Consider the following 25,312-nt stretch of genomic DNA (forward strand, 5'->3'; position numbering starts at 1 on the left):
GGATAAAGCTCTAAGGTTGTCTGGAAAACATGGATACAGCCAATGACTATATCCATGATTTCCACATAGCCTTAGGGCTTTATCCAACTTCAGCAGCCACCGCTAATCAAATGCCGAAAGTTCGGGTTCAGATCGACTCGAGCATGCTCCAGGTTCGCTCATCTCTAGTGGTAACATATTGTACGCTAACAATGCCCCACATTCAACCATCTGTCTCAGTAACACCAGGTAGATAAAACCAAGAGGTTTTCAATGTAATTATACATTTATTTTATTTTATATATAAAAGACCTGAGTTAACATTCTCATGCACTGCACTGCTCTGATTCAGCATCTTACCTCCCTGTATTCTTTTATCACAATAAAGTTTACCAAGAAAACAGTAACCAATATAAATTGCCTTGCCTTCCAATTATCAAATAGATGTCAAGGAGACAACTACCACTTTGGCACGCTCAGCGTTTGCAGGTGGTTTAACAACACACACACACGAAATAAAAAAAAATAAATAAAAAAAAATGGGTCTGAAGAAAATAATTTCTTCATGTTCCGAGCCACTGAGCTAGGAAACAACTATGAGCTGCGTGTTCAGAAAATAATTAGGTACATCTAGCCTACCATGCATAATAGTCATTATTATTGTCTCCCGTAAACTCTGATGATTTTATTTGTTGTTTTTAGGCAGACACAAATACAGACAAAAAAAAGAAGGCGAAAAGTTCAGGAAACAGAGCTCCTCTAAATGTCATTAAAAAGATCTTTTTTAGAAGATATTGTAAGTATCTGAGGGGGAAAAAAAAAATGGTTGCAGAGAAGCCACGGCACACAACGCCTGAACACTTTTAGGCCGGGATCAGACTACGTGAAATACCGGCGGTTTTGTGGCCCGGCGGGGTCACAGAACGGCCAGTGTTAGTGAAGATCATCCTGGCTGGTACCACAGTATTGGCCAGATGATCTTCATTTCTGTTGAATTCGGTGTGCCCCCATCCCAATTCATCATTGCACACAATGAAGAGTGTGGCAAGAGCTGCACTCTGCATTGTGTGAACTGACATGTCTCTGCGGCTGCTATTCAATGAATAGTGGCTGCACAAAACTGACATGTCAGTCTTTTGTGCGGCCGGATGGCATCCCAGACGGAGTGTATACTATGTGTATAGGCTCCGTCCGGGATTCCATTCATTCACATACAACGTATGTTTTGTATAAATCACGGCAGTTGTTGCAAATTGCTACATGTATACATAGCTACTGTATTTTCCTGCATAAAAGACTACTTTCTAACCAAGGTAAATCTTCTAAAAAATCAAGGATCATCTTATACCCCAGGTGTGGTCTTATAGGGCAGGTGCTGAAAAACTTTGGAACCGGACCAGAGAATCTGTGCATGAGGGTCGTCTTATACGCCCAGTCGTCTTATATGCCAGAAAATATGGTATGTAAGCTGTGAGACTATCCATACCTTTACTGTAGTTGACTTAGGCTGCAATCACCTAAAAAATGCTTTTTACTGTATCTCTGAAGTACCATAGAGGCACTTTAGTGCCCTGCCATGCCTCTATGACACTTAAGAGGGGTTCTAAAAAGCAGCCTCATACAATTACAATACAGGTAAGACTAGTCTGACTAATTACATAGCTATGTAGTCACAAAGGAGGTTGGGAGATCTTTTCTAGTGGACAGTTTCCCTTTAAGAGGGACTACAATTCCCATTGTGCCTGGACATCCAAAAGCAAAGCTTTAGCTGCTAATGCATGATGGGAATTGTAGTTTTGCAAAAATCTGGAGGGCGGTGGGTTACCGATCCCTGACCTAGACCAACAGTGATAAAAACTTTTGACATGTCTGACGTGTTAAGGGTATAAACCCACACACCGTATATGCAGCGTATTTACTGCTGCGATACGCAGCAAATATGCAGCAAACACGCAGCAAATACGCAGCAGATTAGATCAAAATAACTGAACACAGCATCAAATCTGTACCAACAAATCTGCTGCGTATTTGCTGCGTATTTGTTGCGTATCTGCTGTGTATACGGTGTGTGGGTTTGTACCCTTAAAGTCGTTTGTTTGTTTTTGCTTTATAACTATGAATTCCTGCTTTTAGAAATACGTGTGCACTTTACATTGCACTTTCTTTAGAATGTGCCGGAACATCACTGGATTTTCTTTACGGCCAATGCATAAATACTGGAAGACTAAAGTAAACAAAAAATTCGAAAACAGAGGGCAATGTCTAAAATTACAACTATGGAGCTCTCCTCTCTAATATCATGGACCATAGGAAGTCTCACCGGGCAAGATCTTAATACTCCTGCCTTCAAAGTGCTGAATATACATGGCTATGGATTTTTGTACTTTGCCTTAAGGGGTGTGACATGGTGTAGCTCATTCTTGTCATTTTAATTTTCTTGCATCTCTGCCAGAGCCTCACAACATGAGGAAAGACTGAAACAACTTGCTGACTCCCCAATGGCTTTTGGCAACAGACAGTAGGACTCTGATGTGCCAACATCCCCCCATTTAGTAACTTAATTACACAGGATCAGCAGATGACATAACATTTAAACTTAATTAAGATTTTAAGTTCAGACACAATTGTTGTCTCTGCTAATCCCCTTCCGACATCAGAAGATGTAAGAATCCACAGTGAGATCTCCTACAACCCTGAATGTAAGAAATCACAGCCTGCATTTTTAGACTTTAAGTTAAATTGACACAGACCTTTCCTTCTATGCTGTGTCATTCGTAGTAAAAAAAAAAGTTTACAAAGTTTTGTTTTCAGTGGGATTACTGGTATCGATGGGATGGCTCCAAAAAAAGTTACTGATCAAGGGTAGCAGTACTTTACTTTTATTAAAATGAACTGTGAAAATTAGAAAGGTGCAGGCAGCACATGTGGTTGCAGGCTTTTAAAATTTCTAATATCGGTGAGAGAGAACCAAGACTAAAGATAACATTATCATGTATAAGTAGGCCAAACGTGAGCGATCACGTGGTCAAGATTTATCCCTCCCAACCCTCCCCATGGACAGGAATGCTGCCCTCTCAATGGGAAGGGGCGGAGTTAAGCTGCAGCAGAAGTATCAAGTGTATGGAGACCTGTAGGAATACCCTGTCCATCAGCAAACAGTCCTACTTCTATCATACCCTCTCTGTCATATAGTCTCAAACAGCTATTCACTACAAACTACTAAAGATTGACAGTTATACTGTGTTTCTTTAATTTTTTAAAACTGCGCCAACAGTTGTTGGCTTTTCACCAAGCTGCTTGCCTACTGTCCTGTAGCCCATCTCAGCCTTGTGCAGGTCTACAATTTTGTCCCTAGTGTCCTTAGAGAGCTCTTTGGTCTTGGTCATGGTGGAAAGGTTGGAGTGTGAGTGTTTGGACAGGTGTTTTATATACAGGTAACAAGTTCAAACAGGTCTAATTAATACAGGTAATGAGTGCAGAGTAGGAGGAGCCTCTTAAAAAACTAACAGGTCTGAGAGAGCCAGAATTGCTGCTGGTTGTTAGGTGATCACATACTTCTTTCATGCAATAAAATGCACATTGATTATTTAAAAATCATACAATGTGATATTCAGGATTTTGTTTTAAATAGATTCTGTCTCTAAGGGTCTGTTCATCGACTCCGCTTGAAATTCTACGCTAATTCTGTAGTGTGAACAGACCCTTACAGTGTAAATGTACCTATGATAAAAATTACACACCTCTCTATTCTTTGTAGGTGGGAAAACAAGCAAAATCGGCAGAGCATCAAATACTTATTTCCCCCACTGTATATTTAACAATTTAAATACATATACAAAAGCTTCCATATTCTATATTCTATAATGTTAGCATTCACATTTAATGTACCATGAATGTATGTAGGTAAGTACCCAACATATAATCAAAAACAATTCCTGTGCAGGAGTTGTAACACTGCCTCAACAGGCATATACTATAAACCTACAGAAAAGGTTGAGTGTTTTCCAGCAAAAAAGGTCAATCTTTATTTAAATATCAATACATAAAGTCACTTAAAAACAGAACCACACATTAAAAAAGTGGCTATCCTGGAGGAAGGGTAACACAATATTTTATATATCATTTAAAAAAGCAGCAAGCCCACAAAAATATTATTAAAGTGATTAAAGTGCTAGTGCCAGTATACAGAAGGAATACAATCAACAAGGATATACTGCAGGGCCCTGTGGTGCCCAATCTATGATAAAGTAAAGAATAAAGTGCTAGTGCAACATGGCCCCAGCTGGAAATATATTTACCAAGAAATATATGCAGATAGATAACATTCACTCCTCCGGAATGCCACCACCCCAGAAATATATACAGATAACATTCACTCCTCCGGGATGCCACCACCCCAGAAATATATACAGATAGAGTTCACTCCTCCGGGATGCCACCACCCCAGAAATATATACAGATAGAGTTCACTCCTCTGGGACGCCACCACCCCAGAAATATATAGAGATAACACTCACACCTCCGGGACACAGCAATCAGCAGGTGGTGTTTAATGTATAGTAAGTGCATAAGAATGAAAAACAGCAGCAGTTTGTAAATACGGGAAGAAGCTGCAGATCCCTATAAGTTGGGTAGTACAACAAGCTGGAACAGAGAAGCAAGGCTGCTGTCAGAGGTCTGTGTGGTCACATGACAGCAATGGGGTAGGGATGTGTGTTTAGCATGGACCAATTAGGAAGTAAGAATCACAGAGATGTGCAGAAAGACAGTGACAGAAACTTTTCTATACAGCAGTGTGAGAGGCTGAGTGTAAGTGCAGGCACATTATAGCAGCACTCTCTGTCCGGGGAGAGAGGGGTTACAGCTATAGTGAAATTACCTTCACAGTCCTGTCCCCTGATGCAAGCCCCAGGCTGAAGTGGATCTGCTATGATTTGGAAGGTGAGGGAGACTTTCTGGGTCAGAGTACAGAGCTGTAGACCACACTATGCAGACCATGCCCCTCCTCCACTCCCCCTCCCATCCAGTACAGGAAGCTCTTAAACCAAAGCAATGCTCTTAAACAAAGTTACAATATAGAAAAACTGTGAGCTCTACTTGCAAAATGCTCTCAATCCAAGTTACTCCTAAACCAAGGTACCACTGTACTGATAAAGTTCACTCCTCTGGGACGCCACCACCCCAAAAAATATATACAGGTAACGTTCACTCCTCCGGGACACCACCACCCCAAAAAATATACAATTAATGTTCACTACTGTGGTACACCACCACCCCTTTTTAAATGTGTGGCTCTGTTGATTTTTATGTATCGATATTTACAGACTACAGAGTCTATTTTTGCTGCAAAACACTCAACGTTTTTTCTATATATTCCATAATGGCAGAATGCCACTGAAGTGCTTAAGTAGGAAAACCTAGTAACAGTTAAGTGCAACCAATAAGGTAGGAATTTCTGTATGAATGAATGAAGGAATAGGGGGAAGATGATTTACAAGGTTCAAGCAATTTGTTGATGCCTTTAAAAGCATACTTGCCATCGCTTGAAAGAATATACAGATAAGGTGGCTGACCCTTTCAAACATTTTTCTGTTAAAGGAATGTCACCTTTCTTTATTTCACAACTCCTTCATAGAAACCACCATGGTTGATGCAATGGTTAGGTTAGGTTCAGACCACGTTTCTGACACAACCTGTCAAAGAGATATGCTGATACCACAGTGTACTATTGAGGGGCTCATTCAGTTTGAAGGAGCAAACACACTTCATGCTTTAAAGGGAACCAATCACGGCGAAAATTCCCCTAATGATAAGGAAACATGCTGGTACATCACCCAGCACGCTTCCCAAACATACCCCTGTACCCTCTGTGCCCTCCTTGTTTACGCCGTAATCTTACATTTCTGAAGTCCCGCGCTGTATGGTAATTAGGTGTAAGTCGTCACGGTGGGCTGATCTAGTCATGGTCCTGGACGTAGCTAGGCAGGGTCCTGGGCGGTGGCAAGCGCTGTAATCACAGCCAGAGGGGCATGATGGAGACCTGCGTTCCGCTGACGTCACCCGGGGCCTGCGTTCCACATTGGTGGCGCGCCGACGTCTTTAGCATGCCGAGAAGACGCTGACGTACTGCGCATGTGCGGCGTGCTAAACTCAGGTCTCAATCATGCCCCTCTGGCCGTGATTACAGCGCTCGCAACCGCCCAGGACCCTGCCTAGATCAGCCCACCCTGACTACTTACACCTAATTACCATACAGCGTGGGACTTCAGAAATGTAAGATTATGGTGTAATCAAGGAGGGCACGGAGGGTACAGGGGTATGTTTGGGAAGTGTGCTGGGTGATGTACCAGCATGTTTCCTTATCATTAGGGGCATTTTCAGCGTGACTGGTTCCCTTTAAGGCCCTATTATACAAAGCGATTATCGGCCGTATTTGGCCGTGCACAATGTTGGCTGATCGTTGTCTTTTAACATGTTAAAACTTGAACAATGAGGATAGCAGTGATATGATACCATCGCGCGGCATGACAGGAGCAGCGGCAGCAGACCTCCGCTATCTTCTATGGGCTGCCCGGACGATCTAGCGATCACTTGGGCAGCCCCCTCCCCCCCCCCCCCGGCTCTTACCAGCTCGCTGCCAGCACATGTAATAGCACCAGCAGCGAGCAGGGAACGAGGAGCAAACGAGCGCTGAACTGACAGGTCGTTGGCTCTTCTGAATCGCCCCGTGTAAGGGCCCTTTTACACAGAAAGATTATCTGACAGATTATCTGCCAAAGATTTGAAGCCAAAACCAGGAATGGATTTGAAAAGAGGAAAAATCTCAGGCTTTCCTTTAAGACTTGATCTCTGTTTATAGTCCATTCCAGGCTTTGGCTTCAAATCTTTGGGAGATAATCTGTCAGATAATCTTTCTGTGTAAAAGGGCCTTAATAGGGGCTTTAGACAATTTTGTTAAATCTGCACCACATATTTAGTTTTGATAAGTCGTTTAATAAATCTGCCCTACAGAGCACCCTAATAGTAATTCATAACACACACTTGTCAGGGCGCTTTGTGTAGACCCCACCTAGACAGCCAGGGGCCCCTAGGGACCTAGACGAAGCACGTTGACAAATGTCCGTCGCCTCGTTCATTCACATTCCATGATTTTAACGGAATAAAGTTGATTTGGTGAATGCCGCATACCCTTTTTCCTACATTGGATCTAATATTAATTATAATACACACTATGCCTCGGAAATAATTAAATTACACACTATGAGGGAGATTTATCAAACATGGTGTAAAGTGAAACTGGCTCAGTTGCCCCTAGCAACCAATCAGATTCCACCTTTCATTCCTCACAGACTCTTTGGAAAATGAAAGGTGGAATCTGATTGGTTGCTAGGGGCAACTGGGCCAGTCTCACTTTACACCAGGTTTGATAAATCTCCACCAATGACTTGAAAGGGGTTTGCCTACTATCTAATAAAAGAAAAGAAAGTTACAGAAACTGTCTTGAGCCACTTCCACTGGTACTTTCCCTAACACAATTCATTTTAAGAGACTGTGATGTAGATGCTGATGTGAAGTCACAAAAGCAGCCTGTTCTCATGTGCTATGGATTTGTCTTAAAGTGATATCATCCCCCCCCTAACTCTATGTGCTGTTCTCCGAACCATCCACAAGCGTAGATGCTGCTCATTCAATATATACCTGTATAACAATTGTCTGTGTCTTTTTTCTGCTCTAAAATCACTTTATTTCATAGGCTGAAAGTGTCACCTGGGCGGAGCTTTATGGCAGTTGGGCTCCCTCTCCCAAAAGCCCCGCCTAGTTGACACTGTCCACCCATGACAAGTCCTATACAGGTATATATTGAATGAGCAGCATCTAAGCTTGTGGATGGTGCAGAGAACCGCACAAAGTTTGGAGGGGGGGCATCACTTTAAAATACTAAGGACCACTTTAAATTGTAAATGTTTGAACGCTAAACGTTTGAGCGTCATTGTTGAGTAGCTCTAAGTTTTTTCAATCCAATTGAATTGATAACTTATCTGTGTATTTAGCTATTCTATTATTTTAGTATTTACTTTTTCGTATATTCTTATATATAAGGTTTCAGTGTAATCATGATATTTAATGCTATCATTAGATGATAATAACTCATAGCTTATGTTCCTGTGAAAAGAACATTCAATAATGAATAAGGAACAGTTGCTTAAAAAATTGCTGAAGACTCTAAATCCTCATCTACAGATCACTGCTGCCTCCTGGTGACCAAACAAAATATAACAAACCTATCACAAGTGAAGTCTTCTATACACAACTGATCAGTTTTATTCAACATGTACACAAGCTTTTTCCGTCTTTTCGTATATAAATTTTCCGTTATTTTCTTCTGCTCTTTGTTGTCTTTGTTATATGTGTAAGTACTTAAGTAACAATCATGGTATACATGCAGAAAAAAAACTACTGTATGGTGTACTTCTATAGGCTCTAATACACAGTCATTGCATAAGACAATCCATGCAACCATTATACTTATTGTTAGGAAGTTATCCTGTGGCTGTATTCTTGATCCATACATCATTTTTCCCGCTAAAACAAGAACAGACTCCAACAAGTTAAAGGGGTTATCCAGTAAAATTGGTTTTCTTTTAATACAACTGGTTTCAGAAAGTTATATTGATTTGTAATTTACTTCTATTTAAAAATCTCCAGTCTCCCAGTACTTATCAGTTGCTGTGTGTCCTGCAGGAAGTGGTGTTTGCTTTCCAGTCTGACACAGTGCTCTCTGCTGCCACCTCTGTTCGAGACAGGAACTGTCCAGAGCAGCAGCAAATCCCCATAGAAAGCTTCTCCTTCTGTGGACAGTTCCCGCCTCAGACAGAGGTGGCAGCAGAGAGCACTGTGTCAGACTGAAAAGAATATATCACTTCCTGCAGGACAAACAGCAGCTGATAAGTACTGGAAAACTTGAGATTTTTGAATAAAAGTATATTACAAATCTATACAACTTTTTGAAACCAGTTGATTTAAAAGAAAAAGATTTTCGCCAGATTACCTCTTTAACCCTTTCACGACCTAAGGTCATTGATGCCCCCGGCCCCGCTGCTGAGAGTTGCGGCGGGTCCCCGGCTATCACTGATAGCCGGGACCCGCCGCGGATGACACAGGTGCAGCTCCTGCGCCTGTGTCATCCTAGAGCGTTAATTAACGTCGCTGCAGCATTGGGCATAGGCTGCAGTGACATTAATTAACAGTGCGGCAGCAGGAGGGGGTTAAAGACTATGTTCCCACAGCACCTTTTTTTGGCAGTTTCAGTCTAAATAATGTCCGTTATTTTAAAATGATAGCTGTTAACGGCCAAAAAAATATGTTGTGGGAACATATCTTAAAGGAAAAAAATGTGAGAATACATGTATGTTACCGTGTGTGTGTGTGCATGTATGTACTGTATGTATGTATGATGGATGAATATATAGTTTACACAATAGCCTATAAGTATGTATTTATGTGTGTATCCATGTATTTATCAATGTATTTGATTAATGTTATCAACTCTGGCAAGATTCCAAATGTTTCTGTCAGGCTCTGTGATTTTTTGTTATATCCCTGCTCACAGGCCTGCAATAAGGCCTTATTCACATGCTCAGTGTTTTTTCGTGAAAACAGCTGGGTTTGGGATCGGGAGGCACAGGTGTTGTCCGGGGACGGAGTGGGGGTCTGACAGGAGCAGGGGGAAACAGGAGCAGGGAGACAGGAGCGGAGGAGATGGGAGAGAGTGACAGGATGGGGGGATGGGGGAAGCATCCTTGCCGCAATCGTCACTGGGACCTGTCTTACATTTTCACAGCAAGGATCACAGCACGGATGGTATGAATGCACACATGGGGGGAGATTTATCAAAAATGGTGTAAAGTGAAACTGGCTCAGTTGCCCCTAGCAACCAATCAGATTCCACCTTTCATTTTCCAAAGAGTCTGTGAGGGATGAAAAGTGGAATCTGATTGCTAGGGGGAACTGAGCCAGTTTCACTTTACACCATGTTTGATAAATCTCCCCCCATAGGATTTAATGGGCCCAAAAATTGGCCGTGGTCGTGCATCTGCGACCACGGACAATTTTATGGGACGTGTGAATAATGCCTAAGGCTGCAAAGTACTGAACACAGGTGTGACTACAGGTCCCCATAATAAAGCTATTTTAGTGTTGCTGTCTCAGTAATAACATTAGATTATGGAATTTCTGTATTTGCTATCTCATAAAAGCTTATGTACAGTGGCTCTGTGACCTGTGTCGGGTTCTACAGCGACTGGGAGCAAACAGCGGACAATAGAGGATTCTCATCTCCATACTGTATAATGTTCTTTCTGTGTCAGCAATGAATTAAAATCGCAATGACTTAGGCCATAGAAAGATAAACTGAACAGCAGATGGTGTCTTTACTGCCCCTTTATTTGTGAACATAATCGCATACTACGCCAGATTTAATCCAGGAATAGCTGAGAAGAGGAGCAGACATTAATGTCACTGATATGCCAAGAAAGGGATATTATTATATATAGTTTTGGGAAGGTCTGAGTGATTTTCGGTTGTGAATGCATGGTCACTGGTCTTGAGAAATAAAACACTTCAAGAAAGCACAACACAATGAGAACAAATCAAAAGACAGATAAAAACAAAAATCCTGAATGAATAAATAAAAGATATAAAAGATAGGAAGAATAAAGAAGCACGGAACTCCACAGAGACAGATTAAGAAATAAAAAGTGTCAGCACTCAGCCTGCATCTTAACGTTAATGAATGTGTTTTCTCTTAATTTTTTATGATTGTTGAGAAAAGTTTACTGGAATAAGTTATTCTGCATAAAACATATTCCATGCATATTTCTAATTAGCATAATGAGAATGAGCGGCTGTGCGGCTTACTATCCTGATGAGGAATTATTGATAGCGCTTCCTGTAGGAGCTGGAAATTTACCATAGTGACTGAGCACTAAAGTCTCACTAGTTGGGAAGCCACTATAGACAGCAATAGAATGGTGGCTATTACTAAGTAGATAAGGCTAGATATCTATGTAGATAAGAAGAGATCCATAGCTGCAATGTAATAAACATAACAGTAACAAAATCTAAACAGAATTTTTATTATTATTATTATTATTATTATTTTTACATTTTAATTGTTAACAATTAAATTGGTAACAATGACTAGAACAAGGCAAGACAAGCACCCAGCTGGATCCAGCTGGATTCTATAATAAGTCTATGGAGCCCATCTCCTGTTTCTTCTAGTGAGCAGTGGGTGTCCAAATTTTTAAAATGTCTCTATGACATGACAAAAGGTTTTGCTAAATGACAGTAAATCTTTAAAAGAATTAAAAAACTTTAAAGGGGTTGTTTCAGGATTCTACAATGTTACGACAATCCTCTTCAAAACAGGGCACATACCCCAACCTGTCCCCTAGCCCATGCCTATCAAGTGTTAGCATATTGTCTTTAGATTTTAGAGCCCTTGACAACCCACTCAAGTAATTTATGTCCTAAAATGTATTTGGTCCTCTGAGAAGCAGAAGGACATCCATAACCCATTATTAATGAATTAGCCTCCTCTGGGTATGCAGACACATGACTGCTGCAATGGCCATATGTCAGTTTTAAAGGGGTTATCCACGGCTACAAAAACATGGCCACTTTCTTCCAGAGACAGCACCACTCTTGTCTCCAGCTTGGGTGGGGGTTTGTTGTTCAGTTCCATTGAAGTGAATGGAGCTTAATTGCCAACCGCACCTGAACTGGGGACAAGAGTCGTGTTGTCTCTGAAAGAAGTGGCCATGTTTTTTGTACAACTAAGATAAAAAACATATCATACCCTGTATTTAAATAGGCACATAATACATAAAGTGAGCAATATAATCCTATTTTGGGTATGTTTAGATCTTTATATTTAGCACCTGTACCCACCACCTGTGGCATCAGTGCTGATATACTCCCCTGATGACGCCGCGGTAACTAGTGGCAGAAACGCGTTGGGAGAACACAACATATTTTTTACTGATCTGGGGCGTATTAGCCTCAGTCTTTTGTAAATAAGTTTACATGTTGTTGGTTTCGGACGCATTCCGGATGTGCGAGGATCCAAACAAATTTTTATAAATAATTGTAGCTTGGTGATGGGCACACTGTCATTGGTGTATCTTAATCATATTTATTAAAAGTTACGTTTTAGGCACTATCCCCCTTTTCGTCATAAGATAAAAAACACCAAAGCTGAATAATTTTCTTCAAAAGCTTCAAAAGCCCCACTGTGGCCCCATGGTCTGCCTCTATGGGATGTATGTCCTAGTACAGGGCTCAGGAAGTGTCTATATCTCACACTGATAACACATTCTACTTTAGATGGGTTCTCTTTATTGACTGGCTGGAGGCATCACATAGTCCCACCACTAAATCTAATCTGTCAAATGTACTGTACTTGTATTAGCTCGGCTGACAGAAGATCCATACCATCTTGAGAACCTGCACAAGAAGGAAATGCTATACATTATAGACTGTGACACTGCCATAGTGCTCAATTTGCTGTCAATGGGTGATAGGAAAAAAAAAATAGTATATACATAAAATGCTGAGAGGTACTAGGATCATAGTAAGGTACTTGTCCAAGAGCTAGAGAAACCATGCATCAGGTATGATGACACCGCTGTGCACTTGTCCATCATCCACAATCTGACAAGGAAGCGACACATGCCAGGTTTGGTTCAGGGATGTGTGAACAAGCTCTAGCTTTGCAGTTGAATAGAAGGGGAGGTAGGTGACCATATAGGTATAGTCACAGCTTTATATCAAAGCAAGTAGAGATGAAACCAGTTCACCATTCCCTTGACAAATTTAGAGCATGGTCCACCTCTCAGCACTTATTGATCAGTCCAGTATCCTTTATTGAAAGATTTAGCATAATGTGCCTCGAGCCATGACTAAAGGTGTATAACCTGAAACGCATAGGCATATACCGGAACTACTGGAACTTGCTCATTGGTTTAATGGGCTAAATCTTTCAAAAAAGTATACTGGACTAATCAAGAAGCACTGATCCATTCTTGTTTGCTTCGACACAGCTTTATATGCCATTATTATTTCAAGAAATGCTGAAAATTCAACTTTTAGCGAACCCTTGGATTTTAGACATTACTATAATATTTCTTGTATCATACTGCTTTAGCATTACTATCTTCAAATACAAGAGCAACCAAGTGTAATATGTGTCTCTCTTCCAGTCTCTTTCAATATCTCGTCAGGCAATTTTTCATTTAGACTTAACATATTAAAATCAGTGCTAATGAACTGCATGAGCTCAATATATTTATTCTAGTTTAAATGCAATATAATAAAATTAGTTCAGGAAACTATTACCACCATTATCATTACCATGTTGTGCTCGAGAACATTCTCTGACAATGCAAATGAGTTTTCAGTCTTGAATAGATGGAATTATACATTGATTAATGCAAGGGTTTACTTCTGAAACAGGAATCTCCATGGATCTGGAATCATCATCATACAGCTAGAGAAAAATCTCTACGGACGTTAGACAGTACAGCAGACTATAAAAGTGTGTCTTTGCCAATAATGTCAGGTTGTTCATACGATGTGTATAGTCCATCATAATCACAAACTCTGTACTACTTTATGATCGAGATGGATAACAAATGCAAGAATAATCACCAGCCTCTTATGTGATTAATAAATGTAGAGATTAGCGATTCATCAAGGAAATTCGCAAAAAACTAAACAAAATGGCGGCCAGATATGCTGTCTGGAACGTCACTGGGTGGGAGAAAGGGATTAGCCATAATCCCTAGCGCCTGTCCAATCAGCTACAGGCCCCTCTGTGATGTCAGAACCTCTCACTCTATAGGGGGAGGTTCGGTAACAGAGGTGGCCAGTCGGCTGTGTGTGGAGGAGAGAGCAGGAGGGCAGCAGGCAGTTAGAGCAGAGCAGGGAGAGACTAACAGAGCGATATAGGGACAGAGAGGAGAGGAATGGCGGAAATTAGATGATTGACTGGCCGATAGTACTATAGTTTGGCTGTTTTAATGAAATTCGTTAAGATTCCATTTGTAATCCTTAAGGAGTTTGACCGACAATTCACAAAACAAATTCCTGCCTGCTTTGCTCATCTCTAATTAAATATAAATAATCGTAGCATATTGCACACTAAGAATATGTTCTTACTATGGGTCATTCCACTGATAAGTCATACCATGTCAATGATATCTACTTACATTTGCAGAATTGTAGTAGGCAGGCCCCAGGGTACTGTCCACAGCAGGTGGACTTTGTTTGACAAGGGAACCATCTGTTCTTTCTTCATAACCAAAGGCTTGTCCTGGCGTTGGTATAGATGGAGCACTACCATTTTGATTCTTTCTAAGATGGCTTTTTGCTCTCTGTGTGGGTAATGACAAGTTTATTAACACTTAAATGAATATTGACTTTTTTTACCAATGAAGATCTACAGTGAACAACGTACAGACAACAATAGCAAACTATGCTTTCAAGGCATGTTAAATGTAACTATGTAAGTATCATGATCTAAGCTAGGAAGGTCAAGAATGAACAATGAACGTAGAAGAAGAGACAGTAGAAAAGATCAAAACTGCTTAAGGACCAGATCATCCCATGTAGTCCTTAGTCTGGGGATAGTATCCAGAGAAATAGTGTGAGGTCATCCATAAGGCCTCACACAGGGTCCTCCAGAACTTTGAGAGAAATCGTACTCTACACACCCTGACAATATGGAAAGGGAGATTATGGAGGAAAAAATCTACTTAAAAAATGGCTGGACCAACTAAGGGGGGGGGGGATAACACAGACAATGGATAAAATGGCAAGTTTGGAAAAATATTCCACTACCACTCAAATAGTAAAGAATCCTTGAAGTCAAGTTAGAACAGGCCATGGCTGGAAAACAGCCAGAGGTGACATGCTTCCAACCTGGCCAAACTTGAATGCTAGATTCCTGGATGACCAGACACCAAACATGAAGGAGGCCAGGATAACACCGAGCTGAAGAGGTAAGGAAAAAACACAGGATTGTCCTATCTGTGATCTTTTAGAATTAAGAATATAACTGGGGTTGATGACGTGGAAGATCTTTAGAAAAAGAGTCAAAAGAGCTGTAAAAAAGAAAGCCACCTTACAGAAATGTATGTGATGAAAAAATGGATCCAAGATGACTAGAGATACTCTAAATTCCCATAGCTACTATATGGTATATAGTATGTATGTGCTATCAGGAATGTGAATTCTCCAAGGTGTGGACTACTGGAACATAGCACTGATACAGCAGTATTGTGGTCAGGAATAGTCTTAGGGGTTGTCACTAGGTAACTGTTTAAGAATAGGACAGGGCTAAAGACGAAACAAGGAGTCTGGTACCTGGCAGACAATCTGAAAGAAATGGCAGGAGTTTGGTCAAAAAGGTCAGACTAAGGAGTTAAACCCAATAGTAGTTTAAGGCGCAGTAGAGGTAGACCCACTGTGCTACTGAACCGGTTTAGCTTTAGGCCATGCCAGGGAGTGGTGTGCCCCCTAGGTCTTAAGACAGTGACTTATATTATTTTTGCTCCCAAAGGCACTAAGGGGGAGATTTATCAAACTGGTTTATGCTGGGTTCACACACAGTATATTTCAGGCAGTATTTGGTCCTCATGTCAGGTCCTCATAGCAACCAAAACCAGGAGTGGATTAAAAACACAGAAAGGCTCTGTTCACACAATGTTGAAATTGAGTGGATGGCCGCCATATAACGGTAAATAACTGCCATTATTTCAATACAACAGCCGTTGTTTTAAGATAACAGCAAATATTTGCCATTAAATAACGGCCATCCACTCAATTTCAGCATTGTGTGAACAGATCCTTTCTGTGTTTTCAATCCACTCCTGGTTTTGGTTGCTATGAGGACCTGACATGAGGACCAAATACTGCCTGAAATATACTGTGTGTGAACCCAGCCTTAAAGTAGAATTGTCTTAGTTGCCCCTAGCAACCAATCAGATTCCACTTTTTGTTCAGACAGATTCCTTGAAAAATGAAAGGTGGAATCTGATTGGTTGCTAGAGGCAACTAAGGCAATTCTACATTACACCAGTTTGATAAATTTTCGACTATGTCTTATTTTCAGGGGATATCTTATTTTCCTCTCCCCAGCTCTCCCCCAGGCCTTACCCCCGGCTCTCCCCCTGGCTATACCCCAGGCCTTCCCCCCGGCTCTCCCCCTGACCCCTCCACCAGCCTTCCCCCGGCCCTCCTCCCAGCTTTCCTACCAGAACCCCCGGGCATACTCACCAACGTCCTGCAGGAGCACAGCAGCCGCGCGACCAGCAGCAGGCATCAGGACGTGTGACGGCGGCAGTATCTTGTCAAGGCCCCATAAGAGAATTCCGTGAGTCACAGGGAGGCGGGTGTTTAACAGCCTTACTTTCGTGGGGTGCATTAGTTTAGGGTGGGAGTGCCTTATTTTAGGATAGTTGGTAAGCTAGTTGGGGTGTCTTTCTAAGGAGGATGTCTTATTTTCGGGGAAACACGGTAGATGACAAAAGGTCACTGTACAAGCGTACACCCAGTGGTGGGGACAAGAGGGTACTGGTGCAAGGTATCGGGAAACAGGCAGATGAGGTGTAGTCAGCAGAAAATCAGAATGCTACCAGGGATGAGGCAGCAACATAGTGAAAACAGGCAGAGGATGTGGGCAGGTGGTTAAGATGCAAGACGGGACTGCAGGATGAAATGAAGAGGTTGGAGCAATTATCACTTGCTGGAACAGGGTGCTGAAATCAGGTGAGGCAAATACCACAGATATTTATTGGGACATCCGTATGATTGGATACCACAATTAAGGCCAGCCTAAGATACAATAAAACTTTGGATGCATAATTTAGTTGCTGCAGCACTGTTTATATAGTTTAAAGCTAAGGATTACCATCTGACAAATAGGGTGATTAATGTTAGCCATAATTAAATAAACTGATTAATGTTAGCCAGAATGAAATGACACAAGCTCTTGCCAAGAAAGTACAATATTATAATTAGTCAACAAGAATCCAATAATTGTGACCAATATTTACATTATTAATAGAGGGGCTCGGATCCGCCCAGGCGTCTCTTTCTACAAAATGATTTAATGCTTAAGTGTTATGCAGACTGGCTTCTCGTGGTGTCTGAGGCTTCCGCGGCTAATGTGTTTGAGGATAATGAATGTGCAAACAAATGTTGCAGCAATGAACTACATTTCTTTATTGCAAGCACAGAGAAAAGGAGATAGAATGACCACTCTAACATAGCTGGGTATTACATAGAGCACTATTTTTCTACTATACTCCTATCAATGTAATTGCTACTTTGTACGCAGAAACCTCAGGACAATAAACTTACAGGTTTTGGGAACTAAAGATTCTTTATACAGCTTTACTTTTCTTGTAACTTTTTAAAGGACAAATCTAACCTGCTGATAGACACCTAATGCGCACGGGGCCCAAAGGAGGAAGGTATGCGTCTTACCTTCCTACTCAGTGTCCTCCCGGTACAGTAAGTAGTTGAATCCATGGCCCGGAGCATCATTAGGAGCACTGCCCGCCCCCATAATGCAAGCCAGCCCACTCCTTCTAATGACAATCAATTGAGTGAGCAGTGCTCCTAACGGTGCCTGTAGATTCATCCACTAACTGCACAGGAACAGCACAGAGGAGGAAAGTAAGACATACTTCCTTCTCAGAGCCCCCTCCACATTAGGGGGCTATCAGCAGGTTAAATTTGTCTAACCCGCTGAAAGTTCCCCTTTAAATTTAGATTGAGAAATTTAGCCCATTTTAATGCAAATTTCTCAAACATCATTCTTTGCATTCTATTTTTTTTCGGCACACTGTACACAGAAAATTGGTATTAAACCGTGTTTCTCCAAAAATGAGATCTACCCCAAAAATAGGACCTCTCTTCATTTTGCAGGCTTTTGGATAGGCTTGAAATATAAGCCCTACTCCGAAAATAAGGCCTAGTTAAAGTCAGCTGACCAGATCTCTGACACTCGGTGCTAAGTATCAGCCAATCAGCACCAGATTTGTTATGCTCCATTCCAACAATGATATGTAGGGATGGTCCGAACCTGCCGAGGTTCGGGTTCGTATGAACCCGAACGCTCAGCAGCAGATTCCCGCTGTCTGCCCGCTCCGTGTAGCGGGCGGATACAGCGGGAGGAACGCCTGGAAAACTGGGATACAGCCTATGGCTATGGCTGTATCCCAGTTTTCCAGGCGGTCCTCCCGCTGGATCCGCCCGCTGTACGGAGCGGGCAGACAGCGAGAATCATTACCAAGGGTTCGGGTTCGTACGAGTTCGTTCGAACTCGGTTCGGACCATCCCTAATGATATGATATGTTATGCTCCATTGCAGCAATGATAGATTCATTTTCAAACAAATTCTCCCTCCAACAATTCCAACAATGAATCTCTCTCACTTATGGCAGGACAGGGATTGGGAACCTTTGGTCCTCCAGCTGTTGCAAAACTACAATTCCCATCATGTCTAGACAGCCAAAATGGGAATTGTAGTTTTGCGAACAGCTGGAGGACCAAAGGTTCCCAATCCCTGTCCTGCCAAAGGTTCCCTATCAATATGATAGGGTAAGACAGGTTCTTACTGACAGCATAAGTGCATCCCTTCTTGTCATCTAAAATACTGGAATCATGACGGAACCGGAAAAACACTAATGTAAAAAGATCCTAAGGGTCCATTTACACAGAAAGATTATGTGACAGATTATCTGCCAAAGATTTGAAGCCAAAGCCAAGAATGGATTTGAAAAGAGGAAAAATTTAAGGCTTTCCTTTATGTCCTGATCTCTGTTTATAGTCTGTTTCTGGCTTTGGCTTCAAATCTTTCTGTGTAAATTGAACCTAAGGGTCCCCATTACCTTTTTATTTGAATTAATCCCTCAATACCCAATATTAATAAAAATATACTATGTACTTTTTGAGGTGTCCTCTTTGTTCCATCTATATCCGTTCCATGCTGCAGCTCATATGCACCTGGTCCGGGCACAGAAGAGACAGACTTTTGAAAACGCTTTTCTTTGTTCTGGATAGTTTGTCCTCCTTTCACCTTTTCCTAAAAAAAAAAATATTACCCATGGTTGTTGTAGTGTGACATAGGAATAACAAAACACCCCATGCCAGCTGGAACAGCTGCACAGAGGCATCCAAATGAAACAAGATAGTTAATAGCAAGCTGCAACCAAGCTTGTAATTGTTAAAATAAATATGCTATTCGCTATAATATATTCAGTCGAAGGCTACGGAGCACTTTAAAAGAACTTGCTAGCAGCCTAATTGTCTCATTTGTAAATGTGACGAGGTTGCACAACACTATAAATGTAAATATTTTTCCTTCTTAAAAAGTAGAGGTAATAAAAAAATATAATTGGGCTATATATATTGCGGAAAACTGAAATGTTGCATTAGCCTGGGAAATGTGCTCATTCTTGACGGCAAATTACAAAAAATCACAAGTTACAATTTTATTCTTGCATTTGAAGCAAACACTAAATTATATTATACCATCCTAGAGACTGTATACGGCCAGCATGGAAAACGCCACAGTTGACTTTTTTTCCTCTTTACAACCTTATTATCACTTTCATGCTCCCTGAACCATGTGTCACCCCCAGCAGTTTTTCCCCATCAGTCTTGATTGATAGTTTTCTCTCCCTGTATGTGTATAGGTGGAAAGCTATCAATCAAGGCTACCATGGCTCAAGGTCCAGGCAGTATGAAACTGAGAAAGGGGTACCTATCATTATAGACAACTTTCTATAAATCACTAGTAAGAATAAGGGTCCTATTACACGGAGAGATTTTTAACGATTAACGACTAAGGGTACTATTAGATGGGCAGATGGGGGCCCGATAATAAATGTAAACTCGTTTACTGGGCCTATTACACAGCCCGATAATCGTTTAACAAGGGCTGCAGGGACATCATTACCGATGTCCTTGCAGACCTTGTTTAAATGTTATGCATTACCTGTCCAGGTTGCAGGGCTCCTCTGTGCTTCTCCCCGAGTCTGAGCGCTCCAGCTTCAGAGTGGCCTGTCTCAGCTGACAGGCCACTCAGCCAATCACTGGCCGCGGCGGTGATTGGCTGAGCGGCCTGTCAGCTGAGACAGGCCACTCCGAAGCTAGAGCGCGTGGGACCCAGGGAGAAGTACAGAGGAAAGGGAGCCCTGTAACCTGGATAGGTAATGTATATTGTCAGTCGCCGGCCGCGCACCGCTATTACAAGTAGCGGTCGGCGCCCGACAATTATAGGTCAGAACCTATATTAATGATCAGCCGATGACAGTAATCATCGGCTGATCATTGTCTTTATTACACAGAACGATAATCGGGCGAATGGGGCCGATTATCGTTCCTTGTAATAGTACCCTAACGATAAACGATCGCAAACGAAATTGTTTATCGTTAACCTGAAATGTTCACCATATTACACAGAACGATGGTCTTTACTTACAATCATTACTACGATCGTTATTGCGATCGTTACTATGATCGGTTACTCCATCTGATCCCAGCAAAACAATGAACAATGTGCAACTACACTGAACGATTAGTGAACAAATGCGGAACTTGAGCGAACGAATATGGAATTACAGCGAATGATTAGCAAACAATTAATGAAAATTTTAGGTTCAGATCTAAATCAACGATCAACAACATACGAACGATTTTCTGATCATGCCCGCAATTACACAGAACGATTATTGTTCAAATTCGAACGAAATAACGATTTTTCGCACGATAATCGTCCCGTGTAATAGGGGCCTAAATGTTAGAAACGGATGTGGGGGGTTTTTTACGGACACAGAAGTAGTGTTGACTATGTTTTTCTGTCTGTTAAAAGTAACCAATTAAAAACGGATACGTTGGACGAATTGCAAAAACGCAGTTTGAACCCAGCCTTATCAGGTCCCTTACTTCTTCCCTTCTCATCTGTTCGCTCACATAGGACCCTTGCACACTACGGAAATCACACAGTTAACTTGCCGCGGATTAAACCACCGCGCTTTTGCTTGAAGTTCCGCCCATAGCATAGGCTCCATTCTATGTTCAAGCTTATTCCGCCATCTGTACATGTTATTATCTTTTAAAGGGAAACCTTTCACCGGGGACGCGGGCATGAGATACGCCCATAGAGAATGAATGGAGCATCGGACTTTTGGAACTCAAAAGCACAGTAGGCCATATTTTTGAGTTAAACAAAAAAAAATAAGTAAACATTTGGGATACAGACCAAATGTAGTCACTAGCAATGTATGTTTGGTCCATTTAACTGAATTGGCATGCAGTGGGTTCATAGCAGTACACATTTTTGCCAGTGTCCAACCATATATTGCCATCACAACATGTGCCATCATATGAACGGTGACTAATATGTATGGTATATGCTAGAGAAAAGCAAACATTGGGCACGCCCCGGTTCGCCGTGACCGAGTGTGCAGCAATTGATTACCAATGGCTGAAGAAGTTGAATGCAGCCCTAGGAAGTCCTGGAAAACATGTATACAGCCTATGGCTTTGTTCACACATAACATTTCTGTAAGTCTTTTGGTCACTCTTCTTTCAACCAAAACCAGAAGTGGGTTGAAAACACAGAAACTGGGCAAACGTTCCATTATAATTTTGCCCTGTCAGTTCCACACCTGGTTTTGGTTGAAAAAAAGACTGATCAAAAGACTGATGGATATATTATGTGTAAACATAGCCTATGGCTGTATTCATGTTTTCCAGGCAGCCTTAGCGCTGCATCTGGTCACAAGTAATCAAATGCTGCACGCTCGGCTCTGTACAAACCTGAGCGTGCACATGGTTCACTCATCTCTAGTATATATGCAGTTCTTTAAATGTTTCCTATCGCCACACATAGCCTGCAACTTTAATACCTGCTGCTTTATACACTATATGGCTAGGTTCATACTATGTTAAAATGACTATGACTATGTGAAAATTTCATAATAATGTCCACCAGTGAACAAATAACATTATTTGCACAATGATGGCCGTTTTCAAGAAAGATGGCTGTCATTTTTACATAGTGTTAACCTAACCGTATGGTGTGAACCTAGCCATATAGTGTGAACCTAGCCTATATTAGTAAACAAAGAAAAACAAGAAACTGAAACATTGCCAACTATTCCCTGTAAAACCCAATCAGACTAGTTGTATAAACACCGCAATAACATAATTCACCCTCACTGCAAATTAATTATAAAATGTCAGGGCGTTGGAAGAAAAGCATACTGTACCAGAGTATTCATTTATGTGCTACAATATATGCCATGCTACAGTGAAATACTAAAATACACTGAAATATTATCCACTTTATAGTTGTGCAAAAAAATAGCAATTTATATAGTAATCACAATGAAATTACAAGGGCAGATGGTTTACAAGCAGCTCAGAAGCTCTCAGAGGGTTTTAACAGGCAGAAGCCATGTGACACCGACTTGTGCGTTCATTGCCTTCAAGGTTTCCATATATCTCTGCTCTCACTTGAATAATGTCTACTTCAATATTAATTTCACCTTTAAATTGAAAATTTCATAGTGTCCCGGTCCTGGTGCAGCAGAAATTGTCTGTGGGGCATTAAAAGCGAACTCTCGACTTGCTGTTGATAAAAAGGGGGCATATGCAGCTAAAGGAAACAGAGAAAGGTTAATATCGTGGAAAAAAAATCACAAGTGAAGAATATGGTACTGTCAAATAAGTGAGACATTAAAGGGAACCTGTCACCAAGACAATACTATCTAAACTATAGGCATCATGTTATAGTGCACGAAAAACGGAGCAGATTGATATATAACTTTGTGGGAAAAGTTTCAATATAACTTGTAACATGTTGTTTGAAATCCCTGCTCGTCTCTGTTAAGGAGTCCAGTGGGCGGTGTCACTCAGTGGACGGGACTCTTTAGCATGGAAACAGCAGAGATTTCAATCAATAAATTACAAATTATACTGAATCTTTTCCCACAAAGATATATATCAATCTGCTCGGTTCTTCCTGTTCTATAACATGGTTTCGATAGCTTAGGCAGCATTTTCATGGTGACAGGTTCCCTTTAAGACAACCAAAACAGAATTGATTAATCTGCCTTGTTTATTGTGGATATGTTCACACATAATATTTCTGTCAGTCTTTTGGTCAGGATTTTCTCAACCAAAATCAGGAGTGGAACTGACCGAGCACAATTATAATTTTTTTCAACCATTTTTATCAACCCACTTCTGGGGAAATACTATGTGTTAACATAGCCTTTAAGTGGAGTAAATTAATATTCTCTATGTAAATCTTGGAATAATCATGCACAGTTGATTCATGTTACATATGGCAAAGTTCCCGACCGTGCAGCTGAATTCATTCTACAGCCACAATTTCACATGATTCTGTTTTATATGTTTTTCACATCCTGATTTATATAGCCACTTAGCGTGTGCTACTTTTATCCATTTTGCAAAATAGCCACTGAAGTCTGAGAGTTTTTAAAGGAAAATTACCAGCAGGCTACAACATACAAACCTGCTGATATAGCATAATAGGGCACGGTACATGTTATTATATGTTCTGATGAACAGTTTATCTGTAAAATAAATTTTTATTAATGGGCAAAGTAGTCTGTTTAGTGCACTGAGAATGTTACTTTACCTGCTCTCATCGACTCCTGTAGCCATGCCTCCTAATAAATATATATCACACCTCTGCAGCAGTAGCGGATTATAACAGGTCTGTTTCGGGCGGAGCATTGGCCACCCAAACAGACTTATACTTTCAGTGGTGAATTGTCTCCTGGCTACAGTTCTGCCATGATTTGCAAAAACAAATGCTGCTTTTTTACCACAATTTTGCACAAATCAGGACAAAACTGCAGCTAGAAGACAATTCAGTAACATTAGAGAAAAGAGAGAGGATTTTAGCTCTATGAGGTACACAGGATATACAGTAATCAAAGGCAGAGAGTTCAGGTAAGGACAAAACTGAATGTGACTGAAAATCAGTCATCTATATTCACCAACATACAAACATTTTAAGAAATACATATGATAAACTATTAAAAGAGAAGTCCGGCAAAAAATTTTAATTAAAGTATTGTATTGCCGGGGATGGGCGGTGCTGGGAGCTAAGTGAGCGTGCTCCTCCCACTCTCGTTGTTCGGCGTCCTGGACTGATCCTGTAGCGCGGTCCGAGAGTCAGGTGGCGGGCTGTGGACTGCTGTTGCCGGCTACGGGGCTGTGACTGCCTGGCGGTCGGAGACGGCTGGAGTTTGAGAGGCAAGCGGTGAAGCTTGGTGCCTGGAGGTGCTGCCTGGAGCGACGTCCTGAGTTGGCCGTGTGGATAAAGGAACGTCATACAGGAGAGGCAGAGGCGGACGGCCCGCGCATCAGGATCGTATAGACTTGGGCGCTGGATGCAAGTGTCAGGAGCGTCTGCTGGCGGGTAGGCGTATGGAAGCTGAAGTGAAAAGGGGGCTGTGTGGCTTCTCTCCGGCGAGAATGCAATAATCTGGATGTGCCTGTACACTGTGGTGCTGGGGAGGTGCAGGTGAGAGCTGCATTGTCCTCCCCCAGGGCACATATCGGACACAGGTTTAAGTGCACGGAGGTTCCCACTGCCCTCAGGTAGGCTTTTCCTTATACGGTTCTATAGTCTATTTACCAAGCAAAAGACACTGGCAGGTTCCCCCGAGTGACTTGGTGGATCCTGTGCTGCCTGCACCTCTCAGAAAGTGTCACCTGATTTTTCGGTCCGCGCATTTATTCTCAATCAACTTCATTTGACTGCATATGTGTTTTGCACTAAGAATTAACAATCTTGGAGGTGGTGTTGTCTGAAACCACGGTCTGTGCATTATTTGCAACTGACTTCATTGACTGTATAAGTGTTTTGCATCAAGAACTAACATCTTTGGAGGAGGTTTCATCAGAGACTCTGGTCCGGGTACTGCTTACAATTTCCCTCATTGTCTGTATATGTGTCCGGTATTAGGATCTAATAACCTTGGAGGTGGTGTCATCAGAGACTTTGGTCCGGGTATTATTTCCAACTAATCTAAATATCGGTATATTAGCTCGGTTTTGAGAACTAATAACCTTGGAGGTGGTGTTATCTGAAACCGCGGTCTGTGCATTATTCATAATTAACTTTATTGACGGTGTATGTGCTTTGCACTGAAAACTAACAATCTTGGAGGTGGTGTCATCTGAGACTTTGGTCCGTGTATTATTCACAACTAACCTC

The 25,312-nt window shown here is 41.5% G+C and overlaps 1 protein-coding gene across 5 annotated transcripts in view; it reads right to left on the minus strand.

Moving 5' to 3' along the window:
• Positions 1–25,312, minus strand: part of STPG2 (sperm tail PG-rich repeat containing 2) — a 419,428-nt gene that overhangs the window by 372,158 nt on the left and 21,958 nt on the right. For all 5 annotated transcript variants that reach the window (XM_069978345.1, XM_069978347.1, XM_069978344.1 and 2 more), the window contains exons 3-5: positions 22,605–22,714; positions 18,995–19,132; positions 14,250–14,414 (exon numbers count right to left, since the gene is read on the minus strand). In XM_069978345.1, the coding sequence (XP_069834446.1) occupies positions 14,250–14,414; positions 18,995–19,132; positions 22,605–22,714 (413 nt within the window). The remainder of the gene's footprint in view (positions 1–14,249; positions 14,415–18,994; positions 19,133–22,604; positions 22,715–25,312) is intronic.

This window comes from Dendropsophus ebraccatus, chromosome 7 (assembly GCF_027789765.1).
Source record: "Dendropsophus ebraccatus isolate aDenEbr1 chromosome 7, aDenEbr1.pat, whole genome shotgun sequence".
NCBI classification, from domain to species: Eukaryota; Metazoa; Chordata; class Amphibia; order Anura; family Hylidae; genus Dendropsophus; species Dendropsophus ebraccatus.